Here is a 16,437-nt window from a genome sequence, read left to right on the forward strand (position 1 = left end):
CAAGATTGGACATTTTTATTTTGTCTGAAAGATGCAATATGCATCTAGAATGGTGTCACAAAACTACTTTGGTTTTACAAGATTTTTCGTTTGTTTTTGTTGAATCAAGTTACCTTACAGTACAGCAAAATGTGAATGAAAATTTTCATCTTTTTGTTTTTATCATATTACAGTATTTTCCAGTTGAAATTATAATAAAAAAATGGACAAAGCCAGTTGTTTACAAATATTGCACACTGCAAGTTGCTTTTAGGCTGACAACTAATCAACGTTTAAATATAAATTTCTGAATACATTCAGAGAAAATATAGGCAAATGACCAATTACATCAGGTACAGTATAAAATGGTTAAATACAAAAAGGCAAATTTTAGATAAATGAAAATACTACAAATGAGCAAACACTTGCTTTGTTAACGGATAGCTCAAGATCGGTGAGGGTTCAGGGGTCATAGGTCAGGTTGAATGATCTGGGCTGCATCCGAAAACGTATACTCTCTTGAGTAGGTAGTTATTTCGAATGAATACTTTGTGAGCACTAAAAGTACATACTATATATAGCATGAATGTAATCCGGACGCACTACATTCGCCATGCTGTCATTATCATGTGACCTGTCAGCGTCGGTTACGTCACTTCACTTTCATTCATAAATCCTCTCCCCCGGCCTCATGGGATAGTAAAGAGTCCATCGTACGCCCACTTCAGAATCTTGCCGGAAGTACTAGGTTAACTTTTTGCCTACACTTTAATGAGTACTTTGAATTCAGACATACTTCATACATCACATTGTTTTCCGCCTACTATATAGTTGGGAAGAATGCGATTTCGGACGCAGCCCTGATGTGTACAGAGACATTGGGGTGAAAGTGGGTCGGCCTTGATGATGGGCTGGAAGGTCAAAGGTAAAGTGCACAGAGGCATTATGAGGGGCAGTTCTTTGCTGTTGGTGATTAGCTTGAATATTTAATTCGACATTTTAAGGCTGAAGAAACAATCTCATTCTTGGACCAGAGAGGGAAATGGCAGTGTCTCTGTGCAAGGACATAAAGCCCAGGTGTCCCGCGCTCATTCTGAAAACTGACGGCTTTATGATGACGAGCGGTTTGGCTGTGCCGAATCATGTGATATACAGCGGCCTCCAAAAGTCTGAAACGTCTGAGAATCAAAATCTAATTTAGGATTTGGGGGAAAACAATAATAAATTCCATACTATTTCTAGGTCACTAATCAAATGGAAGTTAATTAGTGACATTGATCATGTGACTCTTTGTACATCAGGTTTTGTTCATGTCAGCTTTTACCTCGAATTCATATGCTGATCAGGGGCAGTGTTTGAGCAATTCCAGGCATGGGGCCCCAACACACCAAACTATGCACTATTTTATTTAGCTGTATAACCATTTTATTCTACTTTTCTAAATAAAAGGTCATATTCAAATGTCAAATTGGATTTTTTTCAAACATTTGTTGGGGACCCCTGAGACCCTGAGCTTACCTCACTTATTGGTCAAGTCCGCCCCTGATTCTGATATACAAGTATATTTCATAATGAAAATAATCTGATAAATAAATATAAACACAATTAATCAGCATTCACATTAAATCAGAAAAAAAAATTCTCAAATATGTCTTTTTTTGGTGGAATATCAGTATATATGTATACAATTCCAAATGGTTAAAATATGATTGATCTGAAGTAGTTTTCTTGAAAAAAAGTAGAAATTCCCTGAAGTTGACATTTTATTATTATAATATATGGGGAAAAGTTACGATTTAAGAAAATGTTAATACAAATAAAATAAAAATAAAAAGCATGTAGAAGCATTTTGACTTGTATAGGCTGTGTCTAAAATCGCCCTCAATACTCTTAAATAGCACTATTTGTGGTGCCGAAACCATAGTCAATGTTATTGAGTTCAATTCAATCCCACAATGCACCGCAATAACAATGTACAACTGATGTACGCTCAACTGCTAGGGAATACCCATAATGCACTTTGAGTGTTGCATACATGCCAGATTAATTCTTGTCTCGCCAGAAGACGCCCATCCATTTTCCAAACCGCTGGTCCAATGTGGCTACAGCATAATATCATACAGTTTATTAAACGGCTTAGTTAAGGTTATAGTTTCCAAAACAGAGTTCAAGGCAAGTGTTTTCATCTTACTACTGGAGCTGCCAGTAAAGTAGGGGATCGGGAATGAGGGTATAGGGGGCGATTTCGAACACAGCCCTAGTCTCAGACTTTCGGACCTCGCTGTACATGAAGAGCTAGTAAAGTGCTGCCAAACGGCTGTTAATGATCATCAGCTCTCGGATCAGCTTACAGTGAATGACACTTATAATTGTGCATCAAATGATACTGTATCAGTGAACACAGCTGCCTACAGTGTTAAAGGAACTCAGCGGCTCAATGTGTGCGATGGCAGTGATCACTAGAGTTCAAGGACAGAGCGTTAAGGTTTGCTTATGTCTTACATGTGAGTGTGCATGACTGTGCACAGCGTCCGCCCAGAGCGGAGGTACATTCATTTTTCTTCAAGACAAAGAACATTTAGGAACCTCATCGTACAAGAGTTACTGCCACAACCACTGACGGACGGCGCTAATTGTCACATTTAGTTTGCTTTTCCTAAAAATTAAGCTAAAACTCGCTCTCTCTGCTGATGAATTGTGTCCTAACCAGGAGCAACATGATTTCCAGAATAGAATTACCACAGTACAAGATTTTGGACCAATGGGATTTCACTTTGGACGGGGCTACCCAGAGTGACCCAAAATCACTCATCATGGCTGGTTAGAAGCAAAACTCTGATTGATATGATAGAACTAGTAAAGCGACGATGAGTGTAAATCCTGTCGCTCCTGATTAGGACACGGTTTAATGTGAAACTACAGATTAAACAAACCGCCCCACACAGCTAAAGCTCACATCAGGTTATTACAATATCAGCATTAATGCTAATACCAGAGATTACAATCAGAATACAAATCCTACATGGCAAAAAAGATATATCGATATAAGATCATTTCGTAAAAACGCACTAGTGCGGAGCGAGAGAGAGGAACAGAGGGGGAGGGAGAGGGACAACACAGGAAAACGGGATCTCCCATAGGAGAGGACAGGAGCAGGAGAAAATGGGAATCTCTCTTAGAGAGTCTCACATAGTAGTTTCTACGACGGTGTGGGAGTGTTTGGTGAAGGCGTGGATGCCGTTGGGGTCCAGAGGGTGAAGCAGCTCGCTGTTCTTCATGCTGTACTCCTTCGGACGAGAGCTCGCGCCTCCTTTAACGGGCGCCGCCACTGCTTTGATCCGCTAGACACGTGTGAGTACATTTTCAAGATTATTATAAGAATAATAAAATGCAGGTGTTAAGAATTTAACATGATAGATTTACAAATACAACATCGTTTAAGTTCTATTATTTTAACACTTTCCCTGTCAGCGTGTACAAAACTTTAATTAAAAAAAAAACTTCAGCCACCGCCAGCGTTTTTGATCATTTTTATAAAAAATGTTATGGCCCCAGAATATGTTGCTGTATGAATATCTGAAAATGCAATATCAAAACAAAGAACATAGATTCTGCTTTTTAGTTTCATGCATTTTTTTATCAGCACTTAAATTTGGGAAAGTTTCATTTAAAAAAAAGCAACATTTTGAACAAAAAACAGTTTTTTTTTACTTTTAAAACATGCATAAGCTATGCTTTTATTGCTTGTTTCTGCTTCTTTTTTTGTCAGTTCTGATCCAGAGATTCAGTACTCCTTCAGAAGACGAGTAATTGTGCTCCCTACTATATACATTTTTCGTCAATAGCTGTGAAGCGGTGTCATAAATGATGGAAAATTCCAGCAATGGCAAGGAATGTTAAATGACCTCATATACCTTCATGCCAAATATAGAACAAAAATGCATTCACATTGAATTAAAAAAAAAAAGATTACATTTTATGACTTAAATTTCTCAAATAATAGTAATCGGTACCTAATGTATACAATACCAAATTATTTAAATATGATAATTATTTCTTGAAAAAGGTAGAACTTCCCTGATTTTAACGGTTGTTATACATTTATTATAGAGGGGAAGTTGTAAAGGTTTTCTTTTTTCTTAAAAAGCAAATTCAAATTTTAATAAAATAAAAATACATGATAAAATAAACAAACTAAAATCAGGTAACACTTTAGAATAATGGTCATAAGTTAATGTATTACCTAATATGAACTAACCACGCTAGTTCATAAAAATACAGCTGTTCATGGTTTGTTCATGTTAGTTCACAGTGCATTAATGTTAACAAGATTTTATCAATGTATTAGTAAATGTTGAAATTAACTAATAATGAACTGCATTAATGAAGCATTTAATGTTAATGTTAACTAATGACCATTATTCTAAAATGTGTTACCAAAAACCACACTACTTTGTTTGTGTGTATATATATATCTTAATCAATAATGCCACTATGTGTGTATGTTGCTTTGCATAACTAATAAATCAACCTGACATGTTTTGTATACAGTATATATGACTTTCTCACCTCTATCAGGGAGCCGTCTGATTGGATGATTTTGATGACGACCATCATCGGGATACATATCATAGAAGCCAGTGCAAGAGCCCAACCCAACCCAACAGACCAATCAGGGTACTTGTAAAGCTTGTTATAGGTGAGCGGCTTGTATTTCACCAGTGAAAAGACAAAACAACCCTGAAATAGAAGGATGGGAATAGTCACAATCTCTTGCTGCTGGCCATATTCCTCAAGCACAAACTGTGTTCACACGCTTACCACACAAAGGACGGGTGTGATCAGCATCCAGCTCCATTTCATCCAGCTGTTGGGTCTGTAGCCGATCATGTCCTCTATAGCATCGTAGAAATTATCAGCCCCTACAAATGTACACATGCAGTCAGGATCGATTCAAGACGTGTGCTTTGATCATTAGCAAAGGTGCATCTCAACTCAGAGTTTAAAGGGTTAGTTCACCCAAAAATGAAATTGATGTCATTAATGACTCACCCTAATGTCGTTCCTCACCCGTAAGACCTCCGTTCATCATCAGAACACAGTTTAAGATATTTTATATTTTAGTCCTAGAGCATATGCAGTCAATGCCCACTATACTGTCCATGTCCAGAAAGGGAATAAAAACATCATCAAAGTAGTCCATATGTGACATCAGTTAGTGAAATAGAATCTCTTGAAGAATCAAATATACATTTTGGTCCAAAAATATCAAAAACTATGAATTTATTCAGCATTGTCTTCTCCCGTAGCCTGACAAGCCAGACCCACATCAAGATGTTTGGTCTGGAAACTCACCATTGACAGCTCAATCCGAGGGGCGGATAAACGGTTGTCTTTCAAACTCCCTCTGCACGCGATAGGATAGCGCTACAACCAACCAGAGCAATGAAGGTGAAACAGAGCTCGTTGATAGATTAAACATTCGCCGTATCCGGTCGGCAAAACTCCGAACACATCTTCCCTTTTTAAGAATGACTTCAGTGCCGTTCTTTGTCCTTTTCTCAGAGAAAAGCTTAACTCCAAGTCTTCCAGAGACGCGGTCAAAGCTGATTCGAAAGACCGCCGCCGTTCGCCAGTTTCTGTGTTTACTAGAAGCACGCAAACGCAACTCGGCCGTCGTCATCATGGCCCCGCCCACCGACTATACACGATGTGATTGGCCCGGCAAGAGTTAGGGGAATACAGCTCAGAAGGGTATTGAGAGTTGCTAGACGACACTCGCGGGCAGATTAGGTTTGCTGCCGCTAAGGTGCGTCTAGATTTCTAGGCTACTCTTCCTGTGTTTCTCCAAAAAGATTCAAACGGTTAATGAATCAGTGAATCGATCAATGCTTCGGGTCGCCAGTGTCACGTGATTTCAGCAGTTTTGTGGTTTGACGTGATCCGAACTGCTGAAATCACGTGACATTGGTGACCCGAATCATTGATCGATTCCCACCGTTTGAATCTTTTTGGAGGAACACGGAAGAGAAGACAATGCTGAATAAAGTCATAGTTTTTATATTTTTGGACCAAAATGTATTTTTGATGCTTCAAGAGAGTCTAATTAACCAACTGATGTCACATATGGACTACTCTGATGATGTTTTTATTCCCTTTCTGGACATGGACAGTATAGTGGGCATTGACTGCATATGCTCTGGGACTAAAATATAAAATATCTTAAACTGTGTTCTGATGATGAACGGAGGTCTTACGGGTGAGGAACGACATTAGGGTGAGTCATTAATGACATCAATTTCCTTTTTGGGTGAACCAACCCTTTAATGGCAGAGTACCGTAAGTAATATTGACTAGTGGTTGAAATGGGAACTGCAGTCCAAATACAAAATATTAAAGACAGATGTATTTTCCCGTCCTCCTCAGACTTGACACTCACATGAGTTGATTTATGTGCATTTTAATATTCATAGAGACTCCAGTTCATAGAGATTTTTAGATGGATGCCGAGGCTATTTAGGTCAGGTAGAATCTGCGATCTCTGACCCAGTTCATTTGCTGGCTTCTATGGCTGCAATATATTGTGTTTATATACACCAACTAACAAACAAGGATGTGGAATACTATTGGGTAAACTGGCAGTGGGCGGAAGCACGCAGACAAAAACGGACTTTATGACACTGAATGCACATATCAAAATAAAATAACTGACTGAAGCAGCGTTTTTCAGAGAAACAAGTATGTGAGCTTATCTGCAAACATATTAAGGTATTTTTATGCTTTAGTGCAGTTAAAAAGGACATACAGCACCTTTAAAATGATATCGAGTCAGAGTAACGATCAGCACTGCAAACCATGCTGATTTCATGTGGGGCCAGTCATGACTAAAATGAGAGATCTGATATAAACCCAGAGGACTGATGTGATTATATAAGACTAAATAAGATTATACAAGATTAATCTGAGCAAACACTGTTTATTGAGTAATCTCAATAAGCTTAATGCAAAGATCATAAGTTGCATGAGCTGCGTATTAATCCTGTAAACAAGTGACCACAGCATCTGTTTTTAAAGAGATAGACACCCATATAATAAGTAGAGCATATAGGGTGTGTGTGTTTGATAACAATGGCCCTCATTTATCAATCTTGCATAGAAACGGGCGTCTATGTTGGCGTAAGATTATGCTTACACTCCTCTCACCGCCTGATTTATGAAGCTGTGCGCACCTCTGCAATCCAGGTGTACGCAATACCTGCCCTTGATAAATGCCGCGGCTGAAAATGATCGTCATTAGAATAACTCGCTATATATTCTATAACCCTATATATTCAAGTCTCCGCCTCCCCCACGCCCTCATTTTACGCCATGGACACACGGAAGACGGCAAAGAAGTGAAACTTCTCCGACGTGGTGATCGGGCGCGTCTCAATCATCTTACTAGTCCACTAGTCAGGGCACTGATTAGGACATAAGTCAATGGGCTGACTCCCTGATCAGTGCCCTGACTACTAAACTTGTGAGATGATTGAGACGCGCCCATCGAGACCATCACCAGGGAAGTGGAAAAAAACGAAATTGTTTTATTTGGGAGTTTAAAGAGTGGGATTAAAGGCACCCAAAAAACAAACAAATATGGACCAAAATTACGGGTACTGTTAATAGTGTGGAGGTTAAGAAGTGCATTCCAGCAGTTTAAAGCTGTTTGGATGAGAAATTAGGCCCACCTCACAATGCATTATTTTACAGCACATGTTTTGAAACAATTAGCATTTAATTTCGTATCACGGTACATGTATTGGGGTGTACGATATGATGATGTGATGTGGAGTAGCCTACCATTCATTCACATTAATAATTGCATGACAATTTGTAAGATTCTTTTTATTATATTATTATGATTTTTATTATTAATGACGCTTATTGTTATTTAGAAGAAGAATGTCGTTATTATTTATTTTATTAATATTTAAAAGAAGAAGAATGTAATTTGTATTATTTTGTCAGTCTGAATTATTCAGTCCCAGTCCGTGCGCAGCTGCCGCACAGGCTCGCAACTGGAGGAATACATGCCTCAAATGCTTTGATAGCCTATAGTCACACAAATTAAACATTTAAGTCTACGTTGCACAAAAATAAACACTGAAGTTTATAATTACAATGTTGTTGTTGTTTTACAGTGGGTCATAATATAGCAGATCTTTGTCAGTGCGTTTTGTGGTGGTAGGAATTGTTTCTCAAACGGCAAACGTGTGTACACCATCTCCTGAGCTGGCGTAGGATTGGAGCGTGCCGTACGCCAACGGCCATATTGATAAATCTCAGTCACCGTGGGTTTGGGTGTACGCACTTTTGATAAATGAGGGCCATTGAGTGTGAATGCGACCTTTTAAAACTAAAGTACCTTTTAACCGAAGTGATTTTTTAAAATTTGTATATTATTGTATATTGTGTCTAGGGGTGTAACGGTTCACAAAATTCACGGTTCGGTTCAATACGATACACTGGTGTCACGGTTCGGTTCGGTACGGTTCGGTATGTTTTAGATACAGCAAAAAGAAAAAATTGGCAGATAAATTACCTTTTTTTAAATTATTTTTTTATTAAAACTAACAAAGTATGATTTTTTTTTTTTTTACATTGAACAATGATGGAGCTATACTTTACCCATCTTCTATGTAGTTACAGGAATAAGACATTAGCTCTTTACATTAGCATGTACGGTGCGTGTTGCGTTGCGTTGCGTGTGCGTTGCAGGAGCCCCACACCCTGTAGTGCTTCCACATATGCTGCGTTTGCAGTCCGCAACTGATCCGCTGTTGCACACCACAAACACAGCATTGATTCATTATTTTTTATTTAAAATCCAAAAGTTTTTACTGAACATGCCTCGTCAGAATTCCAATTATCTTTGTTTACTCTTTAATAGAAGCCAGGTTACGTAGCCTACTACATTTAAACAACATTTTATTAAATTCATTTTTTCATATTTATATACTTTAGATTTAGCTCACACAAGTGGCAAAATATTTAAACATAGTTTATAGCCTTAAATCACAAACATTTTAAATTAGAAACTTACAATAGTCTATTCAAAAACAGCCGACTCTCGTCTTTGCTTTCGTTTTTACACCCTTTTAAAAGAAATCCTGCAGGTCAAAAAGAACTTTGCTTTTCACCTCCAAGAAAGTACGAGTGCTCTCCATTATGGCACTTTTTTTTTTTTTTTTTTTTTTTTTACCTAAATGCCAGGTAAGGTGTCGTTATGTTGCTTTACTTGAGAAAAAAAGCCATGTGTTGAATTTGAAACAAGAGTATATTTTAAATGATATGCATCTGTGGTGAAATTAGATTTTCGCGTCAGTACATGTTTATTTTAATGCGAACAATGTTCTACCACTTTAATGCAGCAACGCAGCGCAGTAAAAATAGACTCGGTACGAAAACGATCCGTGCACTGCTGCAGATGCAACGCTCCTGGAACGAACAGACGGACCGCATCCGCGTGCAGTGTAGCTGTAATCCGTTAACATGAGTACGGGAAAAAATACACACCGCACACGCACTGCAGACGGAGTACGTGTGAAACGGGCGTTAGGTCTCATATCCGCGGCTATAAATGGACCACTCGCCGCGGTGATGTCTTTTGCCATTTGAATAAGTTGGAAATGTCGGTCTAAATGCTGCGGGGATAGTTTGTGGGATAGTTTGTGGCTGTTTCTCCTGTTTATCGTCTTGTTGTCGGCGTAAATAAGTTGATTGACATGACATGAATTATTCCCGCTGCTGTACCATCAGCAAATGCGACAGACCGTTGTTTTTTAATCTATCACTCTTGCCAACACCATCATAGCTTACAAATAATCCAAAGTTCACCCAAACACCAGACCAGTTGGTTATTGGAGGATCTTCTATTTCTGATTTGTTAAACGCAATAGCCATTTTGCCACGAGCATTCAGCGCGTAGCCTACTGAGTAAGCGAGAACCTGACTGAGCAGCCTAAAACATATTTGGTGTTTTTTTTTTCTTTCACTTCGGCGGTGTCAGGGGCATTGCCCGTTATGTCGTTTTGGTTATTGGGCTACCTTGTTGAACGCATATTATATTTCACACACTTTTTTTATTTTCCAAATCTAATTAATTAGTTCAAGAACCGTTCGGTACATAATGCGTACCGCGTACCGAACCGAAAGCCTCGTACCGAACGGTTCAATACGAATACGTGTATCGCTACACCCCTAATTGTGTCGTATGTCATGCATCACATGTCCATGAGCTCTTATGCGTCAACATGATGATTTTAGGTTGAAATCTTTGGGTCAGTAAGATTTTTTTAGGTCTTTGGAAGAAGATACTTATGTTCGCCATGGATGCATTTATTTCTTTAAAAAAATACAGTTAAAAATCTTTCTATTTTAAATATATGTACTGGATTATTGTTTTTGTATCCTCTAACTGGTCACGCTTTCATTTTTTGCCCTTCACCCTTCACATATTTTGCCATCATTTCATTCTAGAGGCCAGAATTGATGAAGGAAACCTTATCTAGTGTGTATTTACCGTAAACCCAGGCTACTGCAACACATTCAAAGAATGCAACCCAGAGAAGGCACACACCGCTGGCGGCATAGTAGTCAAACAGCTGGAAGACATACATGCCACCCTGAGAGAGAGACACACACACGGGCCTTGAGCATTGGGGTGAAGTCCATACAGTAAACACACACTCTTCTCTCTCGCTCTCGCTCTCTTACTTTAGTGACCATGGTGAGTCCCAGCAGGTAACTGATGACGCAGATAACAGCGATGAAGATTTCTCTCCGGTATCCCTTCCTTAGGAGGGATGGGTACAGGTCCACCAGCGAGGTGATCTGACCCTCCACTTCTACAAACTGACGGGAGAACACAAACACAAGAAGGAATTGAATTAGTAAGCACCAGATATATTTTAGTATTACTCATATGAAGTATTAAATATTTAATTTTTTTATATATATAATTTCAGTTTTATTATTTTATTAAGTAATTTTGTCATTTTATATATATATATATATATATATATATATATATATATATATATATATATATATATATATATATATATATACACACATATATATACATACATATATATATACATATATATATACATATATACACATATATATACATATATATACATATATATACACATACACTTTGATTTGATAGCAAATTTAATTTCAGCTTAAATTTTATAAAAAATATTTTTAGTTAACAATAACCACACTGGCAAGTCCTTGTCACATAAACCATGTCCTAACCAATATAACACTGATATTGGAAATGCTGAACACACACACACACACACACACACACACACACATAATATATATTCATGTAAAGCAGTTGAAAAGACCTGTCACTGGTCACGTGTGTTTGTTTGGTTACATCATTTACATTTATGCATTTAGCAAACGCTTTTAACCAAAGCGAATTACAACTGAGGAGTACATCAAAACAAAATCTATCCTTTCCATTCTATATAAAAGAGGAACAGACAGCTTTTGTCACTTGTTGCTGTATCAACTAATTAATGCCTGGCGTGATAATACAGATATAAAGATGTGTTCATACTGACGGGAGATTTACAGAACAAAACGACCATTTAACCTTATCCAAATCAGAAGTGATGTTTTTTGGACAATGCCAATGTTTGTGAAGCACAGCTCATGTGATTCGTTGGATGCTGCAGTCCAGTACGGACGCCCACATTACCAACAGTACAGCGTTAGTAGTGTTTACACAGTTTGTGTGTTAATCATAGTTTTTGTATTTTGACTGTAGGAAGGCAAAACTATTGGAGGGGGAAAATGCATAAATTTTTTTCAAATGTTTTCAGCTGTATAAAGGTCTTGAGAAATTTTGTATTGTTGTGTTTTTGTATAGATTACATTTTTGTAGTAGAAGCGACACTTATTACTCTATGAAAAGAAATTATAGAAAATAACGAGTAGGCAAAAAGTACTCAGGTGGCCTGCGAGATTCTGAAGTGTGCGTACTATGGATAGTTTACTTCCTTTCATAAATCCTCTCCTGTGGCCTCATGGGATAGTAAAGCGTCACAACTGAGGCTGGTAGGTCACATGATAATGACAACATGGCGAATGTAGTGCGTCCGGATGAAATTCATACTACATACATTCATACTATATAGAACATACTTTAAAGGGGGGGGGGGTGAAACACTCAGTTTCAGTCAATCTCATGTCAATCTTGAGTACCTATAGAGTAGTATTGCATCCTTCATATCTCCGAAAAGTCTTTAGTTTTATTATATTTATAAAAGAAATATAGGCTGTACCGAGTCTTTCCGGAAAAAAACGAGCGCCTGGAGGAGTATCGTGTGGGCGGAGCTAAAGAATGACGAGCACGCAAAGCGGTGACGTCCTCAAGCGTGGAGAAACCCATCGCTATCTCAGCTAATACAGATAATGATCCAGAATCATTCGGAGGCTGAAATAAATTGAACAGGAGAAACAGCAACAGCAGGACGTCCGTCTCTGTGGTATGTACTGTATTTTGTGGCCTGTCAACATTTGTGTGTGTTTACTCGCAGTTTATGAAGACATGATTTGGTTTATGGACTATTGTATGCGACTAAACCTTAGCAGAAGCAAGCAAAACGGTTTTGCACGTGAGACTAATGTAACGTTATACATAGAAAAACGATAGAGTCCGTTAGCACATTTGAATGACGAAGCCCGTGATCGTGTCGTTTGCTGATGTTTACTCACGCGACGAGCCAACAGCACAGACATTTGAAGCAGTTTTACTCACCGGCTGCTTCCAAAGCAGAACCGAACCTTTATCGCTGGGACCGCTCCATCAAAAACACACTTCTTTGGTATGATTTGGTGAAGTCCTGACAGCAGTGAACGGTGGAGATCCACTTTGCGACGCGACTGAAGCGATGTTGTGAAGCTTCCCGTCATTTCTGCGTTTAAATCGGGTCAAATGCAGCGCTGCCTTCCCAGAATGCTGTGCTGAAGCGTTGAAGTCGCTCGACGTCTCCCATAGGAATAAAGTGGAGCGCGGCGCCTGGATCGACTGGATCTGCACACCTGAGAGTGTTTATGGGCATGCATTTCCTCTCTCGTGCTAGTCACGCGCGCACGCACCCTACCGGGAGAAGAGCCCGTACGGCCCATACAAGGACCTTCCGATCTATTAACGTCAAGCCGAGCCATACTCGAAAAAAACTCTCCGAAACTTGTGAGAAACCGGAAGGAGTATTTTTAACATAGAAATACTCCATCAAACGTCCAACATTAGTTTTTGAAACTTTGTTAAAGACCTAGATTCCCATCCTAATCATAGACTGTCTAAAAAGCTTAGTATGCATGAAACAGCATTTCACCCCCCCTTTAACGAGACACCCCTCGCTGCAGCCTGTAGCACGATGACGTAGCTGGATGGTGGATCGTTATGGCATAGCCTACTGATCTCTGGGTTAATTTCTAATGCGTATGCACTAGTCTTAATGTATGATCATTATTGTATATAGATGATGTTCTAAACCGTGTAGTTGTAGTACTGATAAATAGTATTAAGTAATTATTGATGAATAAATCATCTTTTCGACAGATGAATGTGATGCTTAAATTATCCTAGTTTCGCTGTACATGTATGCAAAACAGTTAAATTGTAATATATTCTGATCATACTTGGAAGGAAAAATTCAAGTCAAGTAATTGTCTCTGTAATTTTAATCCTCAAGGTACAATGCAACACGATCTGTAAAGAACTTTAAAATGCCAGTAGCCTACACATTCAAGGGGAAATGCAAAACGTGTGTCCTGATGGAGTGAGCATGTTATTAATCATTATTTTTGCGGTTTGAGTATTTATCTATCTTGCAAAACTCTCCTGAGCATTCAATGTCCCCAAAACTCTACTGCGCATGAGTATATGACATCATCGGATTGTGCACGTCCAGTACGTGTTGGATCTGATCCAGTACGTCATCGTGCTACAGGCTGCAGCGAGGACTTCTTGACTTTAACGGTTAAAGAACATAAAATGTCCTCTTTAAACCAGAATGCACATTCCTAATGCACATTTTGTCGGATAAACGTTCCTTTTAGAGGGACAAGCCTCTTTGAGTTATCTGAGGTTAAGTGTTTAATGAATGAACAATGGTGACAGCTTATGAATCAGGTCACCACCTCACTTGACCCTGAACAGTGGAAAATCAAAGCATATGAGTTTCAACACACAGTCTGAGGGTTTAGAATTATTTTCATTGCCCATTGAAGAGTCAATAACATTCGTAACAGTGGCAAACTTATTTATGTCCTGTTGTTGCCATGTGTGCGTGCGTGTAATTTCACACACACATATACGCAAAAGGAAATGTGATCCATCGCACGTTGGCTTTTCAGCAAGTCATATGAGACTGGAATAACTTCACCGTCTCGTGATATGTGAGAGTGTGAGGGTGTGTTTGTGGGAGTGAGCCCGAAATATAGCTGTGTAATTCCTCAACGCTGGCTCACAGCCACAGAAAGATGATGTTTCACATCAGGACTGAACACTATGCTGTACAGTTATGATCTGACGGCTTAACCATCTCAATGTTTGCGGTCTTTCATTCCAACACCAGGACGCTCATATGTCCCACCGCGCAGAGGACATTATTATTACTCAGAGGTTGCTCTTTTATAGCTCTGTAGACCTAATGGAGCTCTAAATTATGTTCTGCCGTTAACTTTGTCTTGTATGTTTTTCTTAAATAAAAAGTTTACTGTATTTATGGTCCTTTTTTTGTTACCCAGAAGAAAAAGTCAATCAGGTTTGGAATGACTTGAGTGGGATCAAATGATAGAATTTGTATTTTTGGGTGAACTATCCCTTTAGTTTAAGAGCCATACAAGTCAATGGGACGTGTAGGTGTGTGTTTGTTTGTGTTGATCTCACCTGACTGTCTAGGCCCAGCAGCAGAAGCATTATGAAGAAAAGTATCGCCCAGACCGTTGGCAGTGGCATCATTGTAACGGCCTTTGGATACGCGATGAAGGCCAGACCAGGACCTGAGACACAGAGAATAAAAACACATTAGATTCATTACAATCTTAAATCAATGGAGCAGATTTGGGGACCTTTGACCCTGAGGATTACCTGACTCGGCCACATCGGCGATGGCCACGCCCTGCTCCTGTGCCATGAATCCCAGGACAGAGAAAATGGCAAAGCCTGACACGAAACTGGTACCGCTGTTCAGGCATCCAAGCAGCAAGCAGTCCCTGAACACACACACACACACACACACACAATAACAGCATATAGATATAAACATAGGACATTTACAAACACACAACAGCAAGTGCTCACCTGTAACAGTTATACTTGTACTTGTTGTAGCTTCCCAGTGATGTCATTGCACCAAGACAAATAGCATACGAGAAAAATATCTGAGTTCCTGCATCAATCCACACCTAAACCAGTCCAGAGAGAGAGATAGAGAGTGAGAGAGAGAGAGATAACATTTTGCTTCAAATGAAAACGAACAATGCACAAAGATTTTTTTCTCTCCGTCTCTGTACCTCAGGGTCCTTTAGGCGGGTCAGATCAGGGTAAAGGTAAAACTTGATGCCCTCGGCGGCACCAGGCAGAGTCACACCGCGGACCAGCAGCACAATCAGCATGAGGAAGGGAAACGTCGCTGTGAAATAGACCACCTACAGACAGAGCCACAGGAGGGAGAGCTCATGGATTTTCATTATGAAAATAAAATAATTATACACCTACGTAAAGCAATCCATATTCACAAATGAAACCCACAGAGCTACAAATTCTGAAATGAAGGCTTGTGAGTGCACATTTATTGGACCTTTTTCATGAAACAGGACCAGATTTCTGTGTAATTCATTTTTCGTAAAATCATTCATTGATTTACACAGAAATCAGTTCTGCTCGTGTGTAATGAATGAGGCTCAGTGTGTTTCCATGATTATATATCCAACACAGTTACTAGATTGAAGGATACATCGGTCTAGTGACATTTTCATGAGCACCACCAAAATATATCTCTTGATTTAATGATGGTGTAAAGCCTTGATTATCTTGGGATGTCTTAAGACAGCTGTGGCGTTTCATGAATGATGTGCTTGTATTTTCAATTAGAAAACCGCAAACCTTTTAAAGACCCCATAAAATCTTTTTCTTGTGGTTTTCAGTTCATGTCTATTAGCGTCGAGTTCATCTATACAAAGAAATAGTTTTTTTGTCAGCAGGGATGCATTACATCAAGGGTGCCCAACCAGTCAATCATGGTTGACCAATTGATCACGCGAGTAAATAACACTGGTTTGCACTTTTCTCTCCACCGTTCCCACGTCTCAGATCTCAAATACATCAAATATTAACCTAGATAGTGGTAACACTTTACAATAAGGCTGTTCCAGAGGACAAGGAAT

General features: G+C 39.0%; 1 protein-coding gene across 1 annotated transcript in view; it reads right to left on the bottom strand.

Moving 5' to 3' along the window:
• The window catches only part of slc6a6a (solute carrier family 6 member 6a), a 34,450-nt gene continuing 18,013 nt past the window's right edge, over positions 1 to 16,437 (bottom strand). The window contains exons 6-14 of the mRNA XM_067414412.1: positions 15,565 to 15,699; positions 15,353 to 15,456; positions 15,140 to 15,264; positions 14,939 to 15,051; positions 10,735 to 10,872; positions 10,541 to 10,643; positions 4,801 to 4,901; positions 4,549 to 4,719; positions 1 to 3,320 (exon numbers count right to left, since the gene is read on the bottom strand). Coding sequence (XP_067270513.1) covers positions 3,165 to 3,320; positions 4,549 to 4,719; positions 4,801 to 4,901; positions 10,541 to 10,643; positions 10,735 to 10,872; positions 14,939 to 15,051; positions 15,140 to 15,264; positions 15,353 to 15,456; positions 15,565 to 15,699 — 1,146 coding nt within the window. The 3' untranslated portion in view covers positions 1 to 3,164. The remainder of the gene's footprint in view (positions 3,321 to 4,548; positions 4,720 to 4,800; positions 4,902 to 10,540; positions 10,644 to 10,734; positions 10,873 to 14,938; positions 15,052 to 15,139; positions 15,265 to 15,352; positions 15,457 to 15,564; positions 15,700 to 16,437) is intronic.

This window comes from Pseudorasbora parva, chromosome 13 (genome assembly GCF_024679245.1).
Source record: "Pseudorasbora parva isolate DD20220531a chromosome 13, ASM2467924v1, whole genome shotgun sequence".
NCBI lineage: Eukaryota > Metazoa > Chordata > Actinopteri > Cypriniformes > Gobionidae > Pseudorasbora > Pseudorasbora parva.